The 24,527-nt window shown below is 41.5% G+C and overlaps 1 protein-coding gene across 2 annotated transcripts in view; it reads left to right on the plus strand.

The window, feature by feature from the left end:
• The window catches only part of LOC135241085 (glypican-6-like), a 229,196-nt gene that overhangs the window by 107,843 nt on the left and 96,826 nt on the right, over nucleotides 1-24,527 (plus strand). For both annotated transcript variants that reach the window (XM_064311215.1, XM_064311216.1), the window contains exon 3: nucleotides 8,129-8,520. In XM_064311215.1, the coding sequence (XP_064167285.1) occupies nucleotides 8,129-8,520 (392 nt within the window). The remainder of the gene's footprint in view (nucleotides 1-8,128; nucleotides 8,521-24,527) is intronic.

Consider the following 24,527-nt stretch of genomic DNA (forward strand, 5'->3'; position numbering starts at 1 on the left):
GAAGTATCACACTGCTGTTGAATGTAAAGGCCTGCAGTGCAACTTTAATGTAATTAAAGCTCGTGGGATATGAAGTTCCACCGCTCGGCTTCACTGACGTTATAGATGTGCCAGTAACACTCCTAATGCATTTTAATAAGCCCGCAACAAATGGCGAGAATTTTTATGTGTTTGTTGTCTCATAAGGCACACACATACACACATACGTGTTTGGACATAATATCACGTGTGTACACACGTACACATACACACACTGTATACAACTGAATGCAACTATCGTTCTATATAGATGCAGTTACATGCAAGGGATTTTCTCAAACTTATCTGCAAATAGAACCTTCAGTTAGTCAATGATCCAGAGCGTACCTCAAAATCAGCCAAGAAGTACTTGTAAGAAAGAGAGATGAAGGTTTGGGAATGACCGTCACAGTCCCCAGACTTGAATATTATTGAAAATCTGTGGGGAGATCTCAGATGTGCAATGCGAGGACACCTGCAAATATTTCTGAGCCAGAAGAGTTCAGCTGGAGTGGGATGAAATTATAAAAGCAAGAGGAATGAGGAAAACGGGAAATTAGCTGGCTACAGGAAATGTTTGGAAGCTGTTATAGATCTTATGAAGTATAAAAAACATAAACTGATACAACATAATGCTTATTCATACTATCTAATTCACAAAGAGAGGCAGTATTTGTGGAGCACACATTTTGAAAATGAAATGTGTCCAGCTTTTGTATCACTTTTTTGGACATTGGCAGTGTGATTGATGTGGTAGAGAATGTGCCATGCTATATGAATTAGGCTTACACGATTAGCATTCAGGAAGGTGTGATTGTAACTGGCGGAATGTAGCCTGTAAATGCTAATGCCTTTATGGAGTTTTATTTTGAGAATCAAACCTTTCCCAGATCTTCCCATATGCTAGAGGTCCCCACAGCCTGTCTTAGTCAATGATGACCCATTTGATTGCATTTCCTGCTCGCCACGCTTATTAAAATTCTATCTGACATATGTTCAGATTAGGAATAAAAAGCAATTTGTGATATATTTTGGAATAACTCTGCATGCACACTGCATTATTATTGTCTTATACAGGTTATATGATTTGATTATTTTGGATTTTTTTATATTAGTAGTAATTATTAATTCATTATTAATATAACCTGTTATCTGGATACAACCCAGGTTCACCCTTCTCTCAGCCGACCAGGGGTCTGTACTGATACCCCCCACTCGTATTGTTAATATAAAATGAGTTCATTGATCAAAAGGTTGAATGTGGGCCTGTGAGTCATCCTCATGCGCAGTGTGGTTTCTGGAAGCCGTAGGTGCCGCGTGCGGTCCATAAGCAGCAGGGCTCGCTCCCCTGATGGGCATGGCGTCGGTGAGTAAGGGGGTGGAATGTTCCGGCATCATTTAGCGGCAGAGTACTTATGGTCCGTCTCCGTCCGAGGAAAGGTGCTGTCGCCTCAGCTCCTTCTCAAAAGGCTGGGAATACAGCTGAGGACAGGGCAAACCTGGTGAGTCACTGAGAGAGAGAGAGAGAGAGAGAGAGACCCCAGTTCTTTTGGCCTTTAAGTCCAGACAAAATACAACTGGGGACAGAAGAGGTCATAATCCCTCAGAAAAAAAGGTATGAGAAAGTGCCTTTAAATGTACAAACGCTTGTTTCTGTGGTGATACCCTACAGGTACATACAAATTGTACCCCTAGCTAGCAATATATGATTCAATGATTCATTTGTACGATTTTGTGAAAGGTAAGGATTCTGTAAGCATTATTGTACTTTCAGGGTATATTTGGGAAATTTGTTCCATAAAGAACAAAAATGTGCCTCCACTGTGCCTTTATTTCTGACAGTGTACAGGACAGTAGAATGATGTGACACAATGCCATTGCTCTCAAATGAGCATTACAGAAAGGATGGGGGGGCGGTGTTACATTAAAAAACCTTCTTTTTAGGACTGTGATCCTTAATGGGGCATGATCTTGGTCTTACGTTGGAATTACAGCATAATCCCAGCAAACGGGAGCAGGGCTTTCAGCCCCCAAAGTCCGTTTTGCCTATTCCGACTGACATAAACCTACAGTAGGTCTTTCAGTCTGCCTGGCGGATACCCATTTCCAACACAGAGAAATCGGCAACTGAGGCTAGCTCATTTACAAACAGGCCGTTCTCAAGCAGCTGCGTGATCTCACGGACACCGCCCCCCCCCCCCCAACACACACACACAAAGGTCTTAACAAAGACATTTATGGAGCCATTAGAATTACAGCAGTGCCTTGGGCCTTTATTGTTTAGGAAGATCGATTGCTCTTGGTTTCTGCCTTTCAGTGATTCATCTGTCCCAGCAAGTACTACCTCTCCTCTACTCCTCTTATGCACTGATTTGTAGTCTCGCTATTGGTCCTCAACTCCTTCTCCACTAAAGAGACTCTATGCACAGCCATTAATGCGTTTGGAGATGTGCTCCTGGATTTGTATTCATACGGTTCCATGAGTGTGGGTGCCTCAAAGGATAACCTTGTTTGCTCTTTCAGTCACTTTCTTATGCATAAAAAAGGGGATGATTTTTTTCTCCTGTTTCAGAATTGTGGATTTGCTTCGAAACCTTGGAAGCATTTCGGTTCTTGTAATCATGTAAAATCACTATTCAAATATAAAATAAAACAAAACTGTTATTCATTCTTTTGTTTTTGTTGGTCTTTCTTTAAATAAATAAATCAATAAATAAATAAAAATCTTGATGCGACCTTTCAATAGACGCATGAAGAGACTGTAATCCGGGAGTGACTGTGCCGGGTATTGGCAGTTGATATGATTGCATGTGACACCCAGGTAATGACATCTGGAATTATTCTGCCGCACTCAATTAACGTTTGCAAAGCTCAATTAATTATCACTGCTGAGGACGGTCACCCTGTTCTCCACCTACAAGATCCGGTAGTCTACTTTGTTTTCTTGACAATGTCAACCTGGGCTCTGACCTCAAAATGTGGGTAGCTTTATGATTGATAGAGTTGTCTTTTGAGCATCACTTGACAGTTTAATTCCAAGGAGATTTACTCTTAAGTGCTTATGAATTATAAATTCACAAATTTTCATCACCCACTTAATGAGCAAATACATTTTTGACTGACTCAACCTCATTAAAATATAGCCTAACACAGTTGAAACAACATAAAATACGAACCTATACTAGTTTGAATAGTGGGTATAGATATATAATGATAACTAATCCCCTCTCATGACCCATCACAGTATCCTGTGGGGATCACCCATTTTATATTATATAATATTAGAAATATAATAGTATCACACACGATAATAACAACTTAGCTTTTTAGCAAATGTAAGTAAATGTGCAAGTTAGTTTGGATTGCTAAGTCTTGTTCAGTACTTACTGGTAGTACTAGAACTGCCACCTTTAAGAGTGGATCCATTGTTGAGTTTTGAATACTCTGCCTGTTCTTCACATTTAGTGCATACTGGCATGTTTAAATCCCTGTGTTGAGTTGTGATTACTCTGTCTCTGTTTTTGGTGTTCAGTACACACTGGCTCATTTGGCAGACACCATCTAAAAGAGTGGATCCATCATTTTGTTGAGTTTTGATTACTCCGCTGTCTTCATCATATTTGATACATTATGGCTCGGAGTGTTTAGTTTCAATTCCTGTGTTCTGTTTTTCTGATTTATTTCCCATTGGCACATCTGGCAACCACAATCTCTAAGTATAGATCCGTCATTGTGCTGAGTTTGGGTTGCTGCGTTCTTCTAAGCAATGGAATGTCTGGCATAATGTCATTCAGCCTTAATGGGCCCTTGGTTTCAAAATGAATATAAAATAATAAAAAAATATAATTTTTGAATCTGCTTAGTGTAGCACCATCAATCAACACAAAAGTTATTCAAATGTGAAATAGCCCAAGGATGAAATGTACTTTTTAGACAGAAATTAACTTGATGTTTTTCTGTAAACACAGCAAGACGAGTGCGTTTTGTCTTGATTTAATGAATCGCATCTTTCGTTCAGCATCCATAAAAATAATGCTGTGTAAGGCAGGAAATGTAATAAAACATGGTTGAAATTGGCTAGACTATATGCTTGTACATGCATGCTTGAAATTGTGGCGAAAATGCTATTTTATTTTTATGTAGTTTAATTTACCCTGATCAAAGGCATTAAATAGTATGACAACATAAATAATGTGATCCCACAAAGACCTGATTTGTTGGATCCTTTGGTCTGAATGTTGCACTTGCATTAAATGCTGGTCCAATACATTTTATACAAAATGTGGTTCAAAGGTCACAGATTTTCTGTAAAATAAATATCTGAAATGAACTTTTTCTAAAGCTGTTTTATGATGACAAATGGGTAGAAAAGATATGGGAAAGATAGATGATGGACAGAACAAAGATCAAATTCCCTCTGTATTTTTTAGACCAGACTTGGCACTGATGGGTACTCTGTAGATGGTAGAAATAATTGAGAGTTTGGATGAGACTCTCTCTCCACATCAAACTTTGGTTCTTACTTATTGTTGTGATTTAAATCAAAACAAACCAAATTGGAAGAAAAGGGAGCGAAAACAAGGTTGCTGCAAGTGAATGCCTGAAGGATCTTACTGCTTAATGAAGTATGTAAGCGTCTGTCTCGGCTGAAACAAGGGCGGGTAAGAGGGGGGCTTGCGCTCTCTAATGAGAACATTTGGTATACCTGTTCAACTGCCGCTTGCTCCAGAAGGGGAGATCCAGCTCCGTGTTTCGTGTTTGTAAACCTAACCGTGTTTTGGACCTGGAAAAGCGTGGCTCCTAATATCATTTTAATTTCCATGGCACTGCAGGGCACTAATGGGCACTTAAGAAACATTTTAAGTTTAATAAGGCCCTTCTGAATTTCCTTCAGCTGAAATACAAGGTAATATAAATAGATGGCCGAAGAGGGATTAAGTAATTAGTCTGAAGCAATAGTCTCAGAAAAGTAGCGGAATCACCTTGAAGGAGAATAGTTCCAGAGATTGCCTCAGATTAGCAGAAAAAGCATGGGGGTAATGGTCCTTATTTTGTTATATAGCAGGTTTCATCAGACAAAGGATAATGTGTGCTTTTTAATCAGTTACATTTATCAGCTTTAACTCGGCTGAAATTTCCTGTCTGACGAGGACATTCTTACATGTACACACACACACACACAAAAACACACACACACACACATACAAAATTAATATGTTTCCTAGTCTTGTGCATCACTCCTAAAGTACGACTTTGATACAAATCAAAAATGAAAGACTGCTAAATGGAAATTCATAAATGGCCTGTGCCATCAGGTCAGTGTACTCACCAGGGATCCGAGTTAGCCTTCATGTGCAACTTTTAACAACCTTTTTTATTCTCTTGGTGTTTGAAGCTTGCATATCAAATATTAAACATCCGTAAACAAATATTAAACTACTTCAAGTTCAGAGAGAGTCCAACCTGCATCTACACTGAGTAAATATTTCAGTGTTCCTTCAGCTCTTACAGTTTTTATCACTCCAATAGGGATCACTTGTGCTCGATCAGATTAAAATGTACAATCAATAAAAGTTGATTTAACATTGAATATTTTACTGTGTAAGAATAGTAATGGTGTAATAATTCACATATCCTGAAGCTGAGCAGGTCAGTGTTGTCATGCTCCACTTCCTAGCTCCATGTGCTCTTATACTTACAGCCCTGTCAGCAGTAAAGGGCTTTACCAACATCACTAGTGAATATCTTTCCTATTTTAATTACTGGGGTTGGAACATTCCCACACTGAAGGTCACATATATTAATTAATTTGCTATTCATGATTGCACTTGTTGTCCTTAGCAGGGGAAAAAAGCTCCAACAATTTCTGGGAAGATCATGGAGTTAGTCTGTGGATGAATGAAATTTACACTGGGTAGAGTGTGTTAGTGGAATAACATAGCAACAGCGGAGGCGGTGTGGGAGAGGACAGTGACCATGATACCCATCAGCAATATCTGCTTGGTGTGAACCCCAGCAGTGTGCTTCAAGTGTAAAGCTTGGGGGTGGTGATTATGGGGGATGTGGCAGATTGGATGGATCGGCGGGTGACATCACAGCCCTTAGGCTCGTGAGCCATCCTCGACCCTCACTTTCCTGAGATAAGATCACATTATTGCTCATTTCATTATTGTTGTCAGAATGAGAAGCAGGTGATAGGACTCTTATCACAACATCCTCAGTGCAAGTTGTTGAATGGTAGATCAAAAGACAAATATGTAAACACACGTGATATGGTACTTTGAATACACTTTGAGGTATTTTTCTTCATCATTTGAAACTAAGGATGAAGCAACATAGCACTTAGATTAGTACAAACATGTGACACACGCACGCTCACACAACTCCTCCTTTTAGCCTGATATGACGACTGTAACAAAAGAACAGCTTTCTAATGTTCTCCAAGGAATTTATTTCCCTTTAATGTCTTATGGTCCAGCCATGCAGTTGCGTATGCCCAATAATTTTCCACAGGGTGGTATTGGAGAGCAAGATAATGGATATTTAATGATACAGTTTATTAAGTGCCTGTAGATCCTTCTTTACATTTCTTGTCAAAACCAAATGGTGTTCCACCTTCAACAAACACCGAAGAAGGGAAATCCTTTGAGCTTCATTAGAAGGCTTGTCACAGAGTGTCTGTGTTTGTTTGTTTGCAGAATGGAAATGCAGATTTGACAGTGGGGCACGAGGGACAACTTTTATGATGCTTTCTGTTTATTCGTTTTGGGTTCTCTCTGGGGCATAAATTCCAGTTAACAAGGCAGTCCTGAAAGCTGGCTGTTTGCAGTGTGCCTCGTTTGAATGCTCACAGCCCAGCGTTGACTGCTGGCAAAGACAGAAAACCACTGGAGCGAGCAAATGGAGGGAAGGCAAACAACAACGATGACAAACAAAAAGGCCACTTTTTTATGTGTGTAAATATTGTTAACAAATTGCAGTGTCGTTGTCAAAAATAATGCACAATGCACCGTGGAGTATTTTAGCCTCAGTGACTAGTCCCATACCTATTGTAAAATAGAATGTGTTTGCACATTTGTGTGTGTTTGTGTGTACATGTGTATTCATTCATCACATACATTCCACAATATGTACTTGTGCATGCCTGAATCTGTGTGTGTGTGTGTGTGCGTGCGTGCGTGCATGCGTGTGTATGCGCAGTTGTGTCAGAAATTATTATGATGGTGAGATGGACATACATTTTGCGTACATACACCCACATAATAGGGTGTAAGACTGAGGGAACTGCTCCAATGCATTAAGCAGTGACAGATTGATGTGACTGCGCTGCCACTCAGTTGTGCGAGCGTGCCCTGTTTGTTTCCTCGAGCAGCGGGAGCCATTTCATGAACTATTAATGACGGTCGTGGGGGCGGTCCTTGTTTAGGTTATTCAATTATTTACAGTTATCTGCAGATCTCCAGGTCGCACTCGAGCTTGGCCCTTTAACCGGTGTGTAAGTGAGATAAGTACGAGCAAGTTCACGGCACTGGAGCGATCTCTACCGCTCATCATAGCGGCCACACGGATTAAATGAGGAAGCCTCGCTGTAGCTCTCCAGTCGTCTGGACAAAGCCAGACACCGTCCTGCTTGCTAAGTGCTTTAGTTGAAATATAGAGGGACTTGGAGTGACAGGTCAGTGTAGAATTACGCGTCCCTCCGGTCATAAACGCCCATGTTGTGAAATCCAGAAGTGAGTGGAAGAACTGCAAAGTCCTGGCCAGTCGCTGACCCAGAAGAAATCTGACATTCACCGTTTAATTTCAGCAATGTGATGTGATTTAACTGCCATATGGTAGAGCAACTGCCTTACAAAAGAACACACCCCGCTAATGGAAACATATCTTGTTGAGATTACAATATAATAATAATAATAATTCACATATATTATTTTTTTTCAGAATCATTTTTCTTATCCTGAAGATTTCATATAGGCTACATGTTTTTTTTATTTTTATTTTTTTTATGTGAAATTAAGTATATTTTCTTTGACTCCAGTCTGTGTGTGTGTGTCCACGCATGCGTGTGTGCATCTTTACTGTAACACCACTCTCTCTGCTCCTGCTGCAGAGTTCTTCCTGGAGCTGCTGGAGAACACTGAGAAGTCCCTGAACGACATGTTTGTGAGGACGTACGGCAAGCTGTACATGCAGAACTCGGAGGTCTTCCAGGACCTCTTCACCGAGCTCAAGCGCTACTACACGGGCGGCAACGTCAACCTGGAGGAGATGCTCAACGACTTCTGGGCCCGTCTGCTGGAGCGCATGTTCCAGCTGCTCAACTCGCAGTACCACTTCAGCGAAGACTACCTGGAGTGCATCAGCAAGTACACCGACCAGCTCAAGCCCTTCGGGGACGTGCCCCGCAAACTGAAGGCTCAGGTGACCCGGGCCTTCATCGCAGCCAGGACCTTCGTCCAGGGACTCATGGTTGGCCGGGAGGTGGCCAATAGGGTGTCCAGGGTAAGGTTTTCATGCTTATCTGCTGTTCTCTCTCTCTGTCACACACATACACAAACACACACGCACACACACACACAAACACACACGCACACACACACGCACACACACTCGCTTCCAGGCGCACATGTATACATATGGCACACACTGCCCATATACACACACACACTCACACACTCACATATACATTTATGGCCATGATGCTCCGAGAGCAGTTGTGAAATCAGAATACAAATATACACCAGAATGTAGCTCAAGGCTACAGGATTCACAATTACCAACCGACTGTTCCTGAAGACTTCCCGCTGAGGTCGCCTCCCTCAGTCGCTCCGTGTCGGGGTGTTTTTGGCTCTCGCGTGATCGTGTGAAGGGTGCACCAGCTTGCAATTACACTCCTAATTTCCCTCCGCAGTCCAAGGAGCCTCTTACAGCAAATTAATGGGAGTTCTGTTTAAAAAAGATGTCTCAGTCACATGATGCGTTTTGCATGAAGTATTCTGAGGTTTCCGCGGCGCTAATAGATGCTAATGGAGCAGTCAGATGTACTGAGCCTTTAATAAGTATTTGGCTGCTCTTCACTTGGTTTCACTCTCATGAAAAAAATGTGTACCGTACAGTCATAGTTCATTGGCAGAATCAAATGAAAGTACTAATGTGAGTTTGCAGGATTGGCATCGCTGCGATAAATAACTGCACGATCACTCATTCTGTTGTGTAAATAACAAGGAAGAAATTCACACTTTCTACCACACTGAGTCAAAGTTAAAGGAAAACTGTAAAATGAAATCAGTTCATTTTGAGTTTAAAGATAATTATACCAGTGCATAATATCTCTGCACAATGTAATTGTTCCTGTTTCAGTCTAAAGAGTAGCAGATCGGTATTGCAAAGTCTGTACAAGACATACTAGACCCATTTTAAGTTCCTTGATTGATGCCTTTTTTGCTATCCCACGCATTTCCACTTGCTATTCTGATGCTCTGTTGACTTGACATTTTTATATTGCAGGTATTTTCTGAGCCGGTGCCCAGTTGCACGTCTGTTGCCAAGTTTGAAATTCACTTCAACAAGACTTGTTTTCTGCAGACGCAAAAAAATGTTTTTCACGGGAGAAGCCCATATTTAAATCTCATTGTATCAGGCCCTGATCATTTACACAATATGTGTTTTGGGGCTGCGGTGTAGCATAATTTTAAAATAAAAAGGTTGTGTAAATCGCTCTAGATAAGAGCCTGTAATGTAATGTAATGTTGATAAATGGTGGCAGTTCCTCATGTCACTGAGGTCATGTTCAAAAGCCGAACATGAGGACACAACCATTCTTGTGCTAGGGACCAAAAGAATACCACATTTGTACAATGCCATCAGCTTGTTGAACGCTTCTCCTGGTCTATCAGTGATCAGACCCTACAACCCATCATTGGTTCTCTGGTCCCCTGTGACCGCCAGCCCACACATCCCAGGCCATCTGAACACTATTTTCCCTCAGCAGTCCTGGAATTACGCACCTGAAACCATCAGAACCTCTTCGCATTTATGGTGTTAACTACAAGCACACCTGTTCAGACCTTGCCTTAATTCCCAGACCTCCAGTCCCAGTTCCCAGTATCTGAACATGGCAGCCGCTGAGAGAAATCTGATATAGTGCGCCTCTTCCAGACTGTTGGGTGCAGTGAGGATGTCAGCATGATCTACAGTGATGAGTTCTTCTTTTAGATCCTTGTGCACTAACTGATATAAGGCAGTGTTTTGCTTTAATAATGCTATAGGTGGTCTGTGTGCAGATTAGGCAGGTGGGTAGGGTGTAGGTATCAGGCCTTGACATTTCACACTTGCCCAATTGCTCAGGGCAAATACAGGGTTTCCCCTTCAATGCTTTAGGAGTGATGGGCCACCCTGCCTAGCAGAGTGGCCACCCCGCCTGAAAATATCAAAAAATATAATATGACAATGTCATTATTTGAAATGCTATGATTTAAAAATCAATAGAAAATTTGCTCATATAAGTGCTCCATTTTGTGAAATGATCAATGATTCAATACATGTGTGTGGTGTGCACTCCCCGTGGCAAGTAACCAACTCCAAGTATGAAATTACAGTGTTTGGATTGTCGTTTAAGTAGATGAGATTTACCTCAGGAAAGTGAATCACTAGCCTAGCTGAATGATGATCTTATCAGCTAATAAAAGGAGCTTGCCACCAAAAAGGGTCAGATAAAGATCTTCATATTTTTTCCATGTAAATGTAAACGAGATCAGGGAGAATGGGGACAGTGGGAACCAGTGTTCTGTTGTCAGTGAAGCCGCTGGTAATACAGAAGCCTTCGCGAATGGCACAGGTGTCAGAACACCCCGAGTCTGGCTTGAGCTCCCTCGCCACAAAACTTGGCTTTGTAAAACAAGCCTGGGAGGGTAACTAATTCATAACTAAAGCTTGTAATGTTCATTAGATAAAGAAACTCCAAAATATCCTAATCGCAGAGCAGCAGTTGAACACAGATATTAGCAAGCTTGTTTTACATAATATTAAACATTAAACTGATATATATTATATCCTTTTTTGTTATTTTACAGTCTCTTAATTTCATTTTTTATGTCTGTGATATTTTGAAGCCAAATGACATTTCTAGTTCCATTTACAGTTTACATAATCCAGTTCTGACCACTGCTGTAGGGATGATCTGCAACTTGTGTAGGCAGCAGTAGCAGTCGGTGAAGAGAGGTAGAGCAGAATGTTTTATTGAGGTGCCCACATTGTACACTCTGTGCACTAAAGAAAAAATAAAAATAAAAATGAAACATAGGAAAATAGGTGTAACCCCCCACCCCCTTCCCCAATCCCCCAGCCCGCAATCTCACCTGAACGTACCTTCCCCACAAACCCCCCTGGGACTCGGTCTGGAGTCGCGCTGCACCACCTCACCACCCGCCCTACAAAGAAATCCTGTGGGACACACTGAAATACGCTGTGTGATGGGTGTCATCGGGCAACTCAGTTAGTCACCTGGCTTGCCTGATTGGGAATGTAGTGGTTAGAACGCCTGGCCAGTTGAGCTGATTCCACTGTGATGATAAGTCCCTTCTATATCGTGCAGACACGTGCTTTCAAGAGCTGAATATCAGGGTCTGGGTATGTTGTCCTTCTTTGCAGTCTTTGAAAGTGTCAAAGAAAAACTGTCCTGGGTTCCTGGGTATGTTTTTGCCACGATGGGTTTGTAAGTCATGGAACTTCTGGAAAATAAGTAAATAAGTAAGTAAATGAATAAGTAAATAGAAGCATGAAGGAGGTCATTGCAAGCATGTAGCATGGAGGGATAAGGGGGAAAGTACATACTTGTTTAAACTTTTGCTTTTGAAATGCTTGAAAACGCTCACGTGGAACACCCCAGGGTGCCGGCTGTTTTCCCATGAGGACAGCTGACTCGTTTCTCCGTGGGCTTGTTGTCCCCATCTGCCTCGGCTCAACCCTCCTGCTTTCTCTTCCTCTTCTTCCTTGGTTTCATTTTTTTCCCGCTTGATATTCATCCTTCCTCAGTGACCTCCAGGTGACTGCTTGCATAATTCCTGACCCCAGGCACTGGAAAGGAGAGGAGAAAAAAAAAACTATGTTTGGATCGAAACTTTGCGTCTTTGACTTGTAACATTTATCCTGTGTACATTGCGCTTATCAAACAGGCGCATTCTGTTTGAAGTGAAGGCAGGCTTACCGCTGGCTTTCTTGTATACTCTGGACATTCAGTGCCTTGGGGGCTGGCAGCCATGTTACGCAGGAGAGGTACCAGGAAAGCCCTGCTTCCTGCTTTTGAAGATTCAGCGCTCAGCAACATTCACTCTGCAACATTTTTTGTCCTTCTTTTGTTTTTGTTTTATTTTGTGTTATATAGTCTAAGTGTCATGGTAATTTCTTAGCAAGAGTCAAATGTATTTTTTTTCTCTCCTTACCTTTACACAATTTAATTGCAAATAAAATGGAACTTGGCTGGTTCCATTATTTTTCCCGGATCAGAATTATATTACAGAAGGTTTAGTGTAGTTCATAGTTAGCAAGACCATCTTACTGCCTCTCCTTCAGTGGATAACAATCTATCCAAAGCAGATGGCTATAAATGTGTGGATGAGGGCGGGGGCGCTTATAAATCAATTTATCTCACACATATTTGTGTCTCAGCAGACAGGAGTAGCAGCTAGAACAGTGAGGGCCATTTGTTTTTTGTCGCTTGTATTTACCTCAGCAATGCTTCTAAGACAGAGGCTTTTCTTTTCCTTCAGATTGGCAGAAAATGGAGGTTCTTTTGGTGTTTTTTATGATTCATGTGGTGAAAGTTGCAGTCGTTACCCATGCAATTATTATGCTAATGGTTGGTTTTATTCTTTTTAAAATTTATTTGTTTGTTTGTTGGTTTAATATGCTGTGCATGTTAGTGGGAGTGTCTGAGCATTTTTAAAACTCAGTTTTTCTGCTTGAAAACAGGGAAAATAAGAAGTCAGGCAAAGAGAAGTGAATCAAACGCTTACATTTATCTGAATGCCTTGCGCTTTCTGAGAGGCTTAAACAGCCCCCTCGATGTGACCGTGACAGTGAGCCTCCCCACTCCCCCCAGGGATACCCTCCTGTAGGCCATGGAGGGTGTGGCAGGGATTATCATTAAATAAATAAATAAATAAAAAGATAAGCTTTAAATCACCATGCGTTCCTCTCTGCTCCACGTCTTGCCAAATCCTGACTTTTTTTTTGTGGTTATTAGAAACAGCCGATGGCAATGTTAGAGCTGAGGGCTGTTTATCTCAGCTCCTGTGTTCTTTGGGGGTACAGAGGGGCCAATTACAAACAGCTCACACCCGTCAGAATGAACAGCGGCGTCTCTGGACTCAATAACTGTTTGTGTCCTGCAAAAACCAGCTCCCTGTAGCTCTTGGGTTAAAATATCTGCATTTTATTTATTTATTTATTTATTGTTGAAAATTAGTAATTAAAACTTTGTTTTTCTCTTTCTTTTTTAAAGTTTTAGAAAATTTGTAGCTCCATGAAATGCTGAATAAATAGTGTGGATGGTGTTCCTGCGGTATTTTAGCACTTTATTTCTGGATAAGCTAATTTATGCGTTTATATGGTAATGAATGGAAATGAACTGCTTGATTTGGTTACCAGGTGGTGTGCGCGCAGTGTGCATGGTCAGGTTAGTATCTGCAGCATGTCGCATAATGCAGCGTATTAATAGCCAAGAATATTTTTACAGGTAACTGTTCTGCTTAAGCAAAGGGTGTTATGGACAAGGAACAGACTGTCTTTGAGAAAGATGAAGTTTCCACATAGGAAGTGTGCTTGCCTACACCCATCTAGTAAAAGTAGATGAACTCTGAACTGGACTTAAAGAGTTAGCTTCTTTGAAAGGGCAGTTTAAAAAAAAAATACTTAAAAAAAATACGTTTAAAAAGGGGAATGCTTCTTTTCCACTGAAATAATTTTTTAAAAAGCCAGTTCCTCTTTAAAAAAAAAAATGATATGCATAAATAATTAAAAAGGGCTTCATTTTAAAGTTCTGGAGATTTCTTTACACATGGCCACTCACAAACGGGTTTTGGAAAGTGATGTAGTCCAAAGGTATTGCTGTGTAAGGCCTTCACCAGGTTCAGTGATGATTTTATAATGCAAACCATTTATTAATATCGCACCAACACAGAACAGCGGTCACCGAGTATCACATGAGACCCCAGAGTGATGGATTGCAGCAGTGAAGTCACTTCACCGTGTAACAATGGGCCCAAACACAGGGAGTTCAGCCATGACTCCCCAAACTGTTGTTTCACTTTGGAAATGTGTGTTGTGCAGTGTTACATGTACCCATGCTCACAGTACAGCTGCACATTTCAGGAGGGTTTGAAGAGAGGGGGGTGGCACATTCAGAACGTAAATGTGCGTGGCAGACTTAATTCTACCCATATTACTCGCTCATATGAACACCCACAACATTTATATGCATGTGCTTTCACCCTGTAAGGATTAAAAAAAGCTCAAATTTGGCATTCCAATGTTAGCATGTCTAATGTTAACCCCCCCACGGTGAAATCCCAGGAAAATAGCATGATTCCATCCCCCCCCCCCCCAAAAGGGCCCCTTCCTTTAGCAAACAGGAATCGTGAGTGTACATACAGCACGGGTATTGTGAGAACTGACAGGAATAGGAGTGGAAAGACTTTATTTTTTGGGGGGGGGGGACTGGAATCATGCTATTTTCCTGGGATTTCACCGTGATATTAAGAGCCTCTGTGACTGTAGCCTTTCACAGGGAACAACTTCATTAAATAGGGTTGGGGGGGGCTGGCTGTCTCTCCACATTCATTCTGCTTCCCATGGGGCAACATCCATAATTAAGCATCAGGAATATGCTCTCGCTGCACCCCGCGGGTCAGAGTAAAAGGTACATTTCGTGACAAGATGAACGGGCTTCCTGAGAAACGGCCCATTACTGTGCTCTAAAGTGAATGTTTTACATCTTATTAGACGGGGTTATCTCAACTTCTGTGCCACATTTCCTCCGCACTCCATCACAGAAGCGCTGGATTTGAGATGTGAGATGAAAATCCGGAAAATGCATGCTCTTAAGATATCTTAACGCATATATTGAAAAGCTTTCTTTTGCAGGTAGGCTAAATCCGACCACGAAGTGAAATTAAAATGCAGATAATGTGGCAGATGCCCAACAAATCCGTATTGGGTGCGGTACATTTTCTGAGTCTCATCACTGCTGAGCATTCGTAATGCAGACGTGGTGAACCCAAATGATCTGCTTTTTAACTTGCCTTTTTGTGCTTTCTGCGCAGCGCAGACACGACTGAAAGAGCAAAACTACTCAGACTTTTCCAGTGCATGTGCATTATTCTGGGAAAGTCCATTAAAAATGCATTAGTGTCATAAATTAGATCATATGAAGGCCACAAACTCTCAAAAGCATTTATTATTATTTTTTTTTAGAAAAATATAATTCATAAAATATTTTTTTTCCCCATGTGGGAACAGAGCCAGAGGGAAGCTCTGCAGGCTCATCGCTGCAGCCTCTGCGGCGCATTCAGTTTGCGCTGGATGACTGACAGCGTTCACATTATGCATGTGTGTCGGTGGGATGTTTGCTGCTAGGATTTCAGATGTGCGTCTTTGCCCAGGGGAACCACAGCAGGCCGCTGCCTTTGAGCCTTCTCGTGAGGGGCCCCGTGGCCCGGCCGCCTCCGTGTGCTCGCGCTGCCCTTTGTGCTCGGTGAAAGCGCTGACGCTGTCCCGGTGAGCGAGCGGGCAGGTAAGACCGAGCGCGGTCATGTCCGAGGGGCCCGGTGCGTGATCGCCATGGAGATCTGAGATGTGACGAGGACTTTCTGATGCCGCTTGTTCAGCTCTAGCTCCTTTGTTCAGTTCGGGTGTTTGGGGCACCCCTCTGTCGCACCCCCCCCCTGCCCCCCCTTCCCAACCAACCCCCTGTGGTTCATAGCAGATTTCAGGCCCATAATGTACCAAGCTTGGGGTGTGGGGGATGCAAGCCATTGACGCCCCCCCCCCCCTCTGTGCACAGATTGGAGTGAAGAAGTCACCGGTTCTGTTCGGTTCAGTGCGCAGATGGCCACTGACACGTATGGACAGACAGTCTCAATGAGCCTCCGCATGCTAGTTGAAGATGTAGCCTGTTCTAAAGCTTTACAGCGCCGAAACAGACCAGGAAGTCTGAATAGTGTCCACTCAACCTTTTCCCAAGCTTTAAGAATTCCGCTTATTATTTGATGAAGTGTGTCCTTGACACTGCAGCCCCTGTGATTCTAACAGTCTAACAGCCACATCCTTAATCTGGCTGTATCAGTCTGGCCATCTAATGAAACCCCTGTCTAATTTGTTTTAATAGCTTCCTCCTTCTCCACCTCAGCTGTTGTGTAGTGAGCATCCTGAAGTTAAATGGCTCCTTCACATCATCATTATTATTATTATTATTATTATTATTATTATTATTATTATTATTATTATTCACTCGCACACCATAGGTATCAGTGTGTGAGTGAATGGTGTGTGCGCCCTGCAATGGATTAGTGACATGTCCAGGGTGTATTTCTATCGCCCAATGCATGCTGGGATAGGCTCCAGTCCCTTCCATGACCCTGACCAGGAATAAGCTGGTTAGACGCTGAATGGATGGGTGGATGGATTATTAGTATTAGTATTAGTATTTGTAGTATTAGTATTATGGTTATGATACATTTCACTTTCTCCCAGTCTAAATTCAGTATATTGCCAGTTTCTTTCCTGCAGCGTGCTGAGGACTGTATTCAGTTATTTGATGATAAATTTGGGGAATGGAGAGAAGTTGAATGAGGGGATAAACTCACACCCCATTCAGGCTGTGTACTGAGCCGCAGTGTGAGTGCAGCAGCATAGTTAGATTTTTATTTTTTTAGCTTGAAAGACGAAGAGTGAGACATGATGCTCATTCCCAGCAGGCAGGCGGTTTCCTTTGTGTTGCACACGCACTTTCCTGGATACCTTTTTGAAATTATCTTTGTAGTACTATTTCAGTAGGTAACTGCATTTCACACCATGAAAAAATAAAAACTTATGAACTTTTTAAGATCACTTGGAAAAGTTCTTCAAGGAAAATAGTTTGGGTTATTGATATTCATATTCCTCTGTCTCTGGCATGCAGAAGCAACAAAATAGGTCAGAAAAATAGGAATCACCCATATTTCCCTAATGAATGTTTTTATCAGGCAGTTCACACTCCTTTCAGAACCAGCCTTTACCGTGTTAGATTATTGTGCCCTGTGTGATGCTCATGTTCTCTGAGCTGACCTGTCAGAACTACAGGTCTACTTTACCCAATTCCAATTTTTTTCACTTTCACCTTCAGCACACATCCAATGATGATTTCCATATGTCTGCTACTTTTTACCCCAAGATGAACACTTGAAATGGATCTAAATGTAAATGGCTTTATGCTGTAGTGGCTAACACAGTTTTTTTTAGCTTTGGATATCGATAAACACTGAAACACCTTGCACTAAACTTTATAGAGTGCAGTGGATGATGTACTCAACTTGCCCCTCCCCCTCGGATAAACGACAGCGGGCGAGGACAGCTCCAGCTCTTGCAAATTCTTGCCAAGGAGTTGAAGACCAAATAGCCAGTGTATCTCAGCGCTATCTTCTGTGCAATTAAAGGCCGTTCCGTTTCCAAGCGAATGGGAAATGCGCAATGAAGAATGCATGCAGGTTTAGTATCCCCGAAGAGAGAGAGAGAGACTGAGTTTCATGCCTATCAGATAAACCTAAACACGTGGCCTATAGCTAATCAATTAGAGACAACTGAAATGCATTTATGATCATTGATTTACGATATATCCCTGAACGGTGTGGATTTATGTAATACACAAATAATACGTCCTGATTAGGCAGTTTACCGTAGAATAAACAATTTAATAGCCTAAGCAACCAACAGATTTGAAGGAGGAGTTATCATGTAAAGATACTCAGTATTTGACTCTGGAATCTTATCTATGATCCATCAAGATTATTTACTTTCTCATCATGTACATACTGTGGAGATATTTTAATATTGAAATATTAAAATGATATTTCCTTGTATCTAAATGTGTGAATAAATAAGTATACTAAAACATGCTGTATCCCTGTTTCTCCTCAAGGCCCAATCCTATTAACCTGAGAGGGATGTTCCTGCAGTCATCAGTTTTAATACTTATTCCTAAATTGTACCTGTGGGAAGGAAGAGATGACACGCCTGACATTAAGGTTAAACCAATCAGCGAAGCTCATGATGACCAAACTGAAGTAAAACGGAACTTAAATGAGCCACAGGAACGGGCAGAGAAAAAATATACTTGCATCACCAGAGTGAGGGGGAATTGAGTTTGCCACAAAGCCAACTGCTGCAGACAGGAAGTATGTGAGGCAGATAATGTTTGGAGGGCGTCGTGCATATCTGGCAACTCAAATGTGGAATACAGGGATTATTGCTTTTCAGAGAGCAGTCTGGAGTGATTGCATTTCTGCCAGGCAGATCAGACAGGCAATGAAAAGACATTTTAGTGCATTGTTATTTCATTTATGTATTTATGTATTTATTTCTTTTTATGAAGCTCGTATTTGTGGGAAGAGAGATCCTCTTATCTTTGGTTCCATTGGAGAGCTGTTCTGCATTTGCGTAAAAAGAGCTTGTATTGTCCCGATCTTTAAAAGAATCTCATAGCGCATCTGAGGTCCTCTTATTTTGAATGAGTTAACAATACGGTTTATTGAAGATCTCTACACTGTAGAGTACCATGCAGAGTACCCTCACTCAGAGTACCCTTATAAAACTACATATATGAGCGCTGTGTTGATTTTGCCCATAAAATGATTGATATTTTTATGCATACTGTATGCATTGTAAGCTGTGTTTGCGTTAGTCAGCTCTCCAATATAAAACGGCAATTTTTGAACCTCACCATCTCCACCATTTCAAAACCCACCGCAGTATCATGCCAATTGCCATAGGCTTGTGAAATACAGATTTGGATATAGCTATGTTATGCTATGTCTGTGTTGTGGACACCCTCTTAAAATTCCCTTTTGGCAAACAAACATTTCAAACTCAAAACACAGTTTTTTGGTGATTAATTACATTACATTTTAGCCAAAAGCAATGAACACAGCTTAATTAATTTAACATACAATCCATTTATACTGCTGAATATTTACTGAAGCAATTGGACGTAAGTAACTTTCTCAGCTGTACAGCGGGGCTGGCTCCACTGGGAATCAAACCTACACTGGAGCAGTAAGCCCAGTTCCCTAATCATTATGTTACACTGCCACCTTAAGCAATCAGTATTCCGGTTCTGTTGTGCTGATTTATCTTTTCTTATTACACTGTGTCCTAATTAATAAGTAATATAAATTCACAAGCTCAGCCTTAAGCCTTTTCCTTCTGAGACGGTTTCTGATGTTTTTTTATTTCATGTTTACAATTTTGACTATTTGGAAACTGGCTGTTTATCTGGAAATATTTCTGACACGACGTGCCTTATTAATGAAAGATGTTTGTAAAAGGCTGTTCTACAGGCCTTGCCAACCTGCAGTCCCTTAGACGATGAGCGTAGGGGACAGTCTGTTAAGGTCTGAGCCGTGACCTCTCCCCCATTTCCCCCGGCAGCCAGGATTCACCCCTGACATTTAGGTGGGGCCTGAACCCGACGGTGGGGGGGTCAAATGGGGAGGGCAGGGAGGGCATGGTTCTTTGATCCATAAGGTCCCGTTCCAGCAAAAGAGTCAGAAACTTTAGCAGCGCATGAAGCTTGCGTCCGCCGGGATGCGAAGGAGTTCTCGCATGTGGCTTCGGGGCGTCGTCCCCCACCCCTCCCTCCAGCGAGCGGCGCTTGGTTGTAAATCACCAGATTCCCATCACCCCCAACAGACCTTTCCAGAAACAGACAGCTGAGTCCACCCATCCGTCTAGGTCATCTTGCCGTTAGTTGCTCTTGTGTTGCACGGACATGATGTCTAGCATTACCTCTGCATTTTTTCCCCCTCCAGTCCTGGGTGCTAGTGCTGCTAGTGGATTCCTGTCACATTTTACTGGATCGTTCTGTTTCATAGTACCTGCCAGTGTCATTTCCCATATAGGCTTGTCAGGAACCTAGTATTTTGTACTCCCTGCTTACAGGAGAGCAACAGAAAAACACTCTACTCTTCTACTACTCTAAAAGCACAAGAAAAGAATTATGTGCAATGGTCCAGTATCCATGCTTAACTTGTGAGAACTGCTTAACTTCATGCATTGCTGTGAATGCCACATAAGTAGTGTAAAAGTGACACCAGCATTTAAAGATGGAAAGAAAGGCTGAAATTGTGATGACCACAGGCATTTAAATGCTCTATTCACTGAAACCTCCTGTTGGGAAGGGTATTCTTACCCCAGTCTGATAACAACCCTTTACAGCAAGATGTCTGAATTTTTCTAAGGAATTATGAATTATGTATTGCACATTTTGTGTGCTCTGGATTTGAGTTTGGGGGATTGAAAATGTGTCATGAACAAAATGGAGCGAAGAAAATAACCGAATGAACCCTTGCCTGCAATTGTATAGTGTGCGTGTGTGTGCGCATGTGTGTCTGTGTGTGTGTGCATGTGTGTCTGTGTGCGTGTGTGCATGTGTGTCTGTGTGTGTGCATGCGTGTGTTTGCATATTGCATGTATAAGAAAGGAGAACTGCAAAGCTGCTTCCTTGAATAGTCTCTGGTGTTGCTTGATCTGCTGTTTTTACTGAAACTTCCAGAAGTTTCCATGTCCTTTTGTAAAGCTTGCCCTCTGGGGTTTTCCCTCTGTACGTGGAAAATTAGGATTTTCCTCTGCAGCCTGACAAATTGCACAGAGAGCAAATTGTAATGAGTGGTAATAAAAATGACACAGAGTGCAATCCAGGGTGATGCAAAATAGCAAAATAATAATTTCCTCTCTGAAGTGGTGATTAGAAGAAATGGCTGAAATGCTGTGGATAATTCGCGCCCAGACCTCGGCGTGAACCTGGGAGTAATGTTCACGGCATTGAAGCATCTGCATTGCCATTTAAAACCTCATTTTTAAAGGTCTATTGAAAGAAAATCGGACTATTTTAAGGATCTGAAAGCAGTTTCTGTGGCAAATGACTGCCAATTTGAACTGAATGTAGGGCTGGGATGTGGTGTAAACAGAGCGTGGCTAACTGTGGTGTGATCTTGTGTTTATTACCTTGGAAATAAGATGCAAATTTGCCATCAGACATGGTCTGGTGTTGTGAATAAGGGGATGAGGGAGACTGTGAGCCATAGCCTTTTACCACCACTGCTGACCCTCGATGCCTTTGGCCTTGAAACCTCAGGCCTGCAGCCATCTTGGTTTGTGACTTTTTCTTTGGACAGACTCCCTGCAGCTCACCCGAGAGGCACTTTCATTCAGAGCTGCACCTGGTCTCACACGTTAAGTGTCTGGGAATAATATTGCTATACAGAGATAGTTTAGCCATTTTTCCCCCCTTGAGGGTCGTTAATAAAGTTCTTTGTGAGCATCACTACAAATACAGCTTTGGCATGTCAGCAGAGCATGCTGCAAAAAATAAAAAATAAAAATAATACTGTCAGCTCTTTTTTCCCCAGTAATATTATAAACCCTTAGGTGCAGCCAAAAACAGTACCGTATGACTTTTCCTGGAGTAGGATCTAAAAAATCTACAATGCATATCGTTACAGTCCACAGTGGAAATTCAAAGCTTCTTTTTTACAAATGTCCTCCAACCTGATCTACAATGGGTTACTAATTTTTTATTTTTTTATCATAAAATAGATCTTGAAATTAAATGATGGCACATTGACATTTTTTGTTATTTCTAGCTATAGTAATAGCTCTATAAATATTGCTGAAATTTTCTTTTTACCTGTTTCTGAGGGAATAATAAACAAATATATAAATGGGAAGTTGGGAAATTTGCTTGCACAACCACGCCAGGGTGTTTCTGTATTTTCAGTTATGGGTTTCTTTGTGTAATTCACTTGTGATAGCTCAGAATTTCCATTTAGATTTTTGACTGTTGCATCAGTTTTCTCTCTCTCCTACATACATGCACACACGCATGCACTGTGCAAGGAACAGATTCTCTCGAAGTTATAATGAATATGAAATAAGGTCCAGTTTATATATTTCATGAATATTAAACTTACGTTTTGTCAAAAAATCATTACATCATATCTCTAAGCTCAAATAAAACCTTTATTCTATGCATACCATTATGATAAGCACTACAGAATGACTTGCCAGGGCCCAACCATTTTACCACATGCTGCTTTGGCACTCTGTTTAACACACAAGCAGCAAGCACTGGAGAAGCCTCGCATCAGACACAGCAGTCAAGATGGCTCTTTTCCTGACAGACAGAAAACAGTAAGGGGTAACAGATTCCCTCCCACGGGGAATTATGAAAATGCAGACAACAGGTAGTTTAGGTGGGCAGTTTAATTAGCCACCGCTACAATATGTTGTAAGACGCTGAACCTGCAGTTAATAAAACAGTATCATACCTTCTGTTAATGATAAAATGAACATTACTGCATTAATGAGAGCTACAGTAATATGGAATGATCCGATAAATAACTTCTGTTGATTGAGAGAAGGTCCATCACCAGCCGGCATTGAGAGAGCATGAGCCTGTGGGTTGCAGGCAGACCCTTCTCACCTTTTCTAGAATCTCTCATTCCATCCATTCAATTCAATTTAATAATACTTTATTGGTGTGACTGTATATAATTCATATTGCCAAAGCAATTCACAATGGAACAATTAATAATGGAACCTAATACATATAATTAATAGAGTGAAATATGTAAATAGGAAATAAATCAACTTATAAATGACCAAAGCCAAACCTACAGACAACCTACAAGTTTAACGACAAATGCAGGACAGTATTAAGAAAAAAACTACTACCAATACAAATGACAGAGATGGTGCTTCACTGGTTTTCCCTCATTTTGTGACAGGGGTCCACATATGTTGCAGCAAACACCACACAGTATATAGAGGAGTTTTTCTATAGATTACTGAAATTTGATCATTTTGATTCCAATTTTTGAATAGATGTTTTTCCTTATGTCCTCGTAGTTTGGGCATTCAATTTGGAAATGCCGCTCTCTCTTTCTCTTTTTCTGTCTCTCACACATGCACGCACAAGATATCACACCCTAAATATCATTTGCCCTTCAAAACTCAGCCAGAACACAATGATGGTGTTGGTATTTACATCATTATTGGTCATTGTCCTGTTCGTTTACTTTAAAAATGAAGGGAATTGTGCGATTTGTATGTTTCGTATATTTGTAAGTAACCCTCCCTTGGTTTGGAATTTGCATGACGCATCTCAGACGATCTCATCTTTCGCGCAGCCGCTCCTCGCTCTCTCTCCAGCACACTGAGTGGGCTCTGTAATGACTGAATCGCGGCGATGTTTCCAGTAATTTCCGTTAATGCATGTCTGTCTCAGTGCCTCACAGCCACTCCTGGAGCTGAGACGGTTAATTACGGCGGCAGGGAGGAACATCTTCTCTTTCCTAGTGTTCCGAAACAAATATCAAATGCACCTTAAATACAATGAAGCAGAAGTATAGTTGAAACTCAATCCTGAAGTCTGAAATCTTTCGCTTGATTCTTTTTTTTTTTTACAGCTTTTTTCGGTTTTAAATTGAACATTACTCCTGTTTCAGCCTTGAGAAATGTGTTTAAGCTGCCAGTGGGCTTGTTTATCTATTGTAATAAGTCTATGCGTTCTCTCTCATGCAGTTTTGCTTCAGAGGAGGAGTTGAACCATGTGAAAATGATGGTGGTATTGGCCCTCATTTTCGACCTCTCGGCCCTCTCCATCTTAATAGATTTAAAAGACCAATGTTCTTTCACTTTTCGATCTGCACTGAAGGTTAATCCACTTTAAGTAGTGCTTAGTCACCTCTTCTGAAGTGTTTTGTCAATAGTCGTAGCATTGTGCCAAATTAAGATGGCTTTGACATCATGTGAATGGGGATTGGTTTGTCTTCACTGCCACAAAAACACTTGTGAAGGTCCTTCCTTGCTGGATCACAGTAAGCTACAACTTATAAATACACCACTAAAGTTCATATCAAGCAGAGAACTTGGTGATATCTCTGGAAAACATCACCCTTGCCGCATGCCTCCTGGATTTTCAGCTGAGTCCCATGGTTCAGATTTAAGGCAGAGTACAGTACATGCGCAGCTCGTGTGGGAATACTGCAGGTGCCAGAGCAACCAGTGGAGGTAGCAAGACGAAGCTTAGTCTGCTGGCCAAGACCCTCCCTGGGTTACACTTCAACCAATCATGCGCTGCCTTACACTGCTGGCCAAAACCCTCTCTGGGTTACGCTCCAGCCAATCATACGCTGCTTCTGTTAGACTCACAGCTGCATTCTGGTACAGTCATATTTCACTTCCAAACTGTGGGGGGT

This window comes from Anguilla rostrata, chromosome 15 (genome assembly GCF_018555375.3).
Source record: "Anguilla rostrata isolate EN2019 chromosome 15, ASM1855537v3, whole genome shotgun sequence".
In the NCBI taxonomy this organism is placed as follows: Eukaryota; Metazoa; Chordata; class Actinopteri; order Anguilliformes; family Anguillidae; genus Anguilla; species Anguilla rostrata.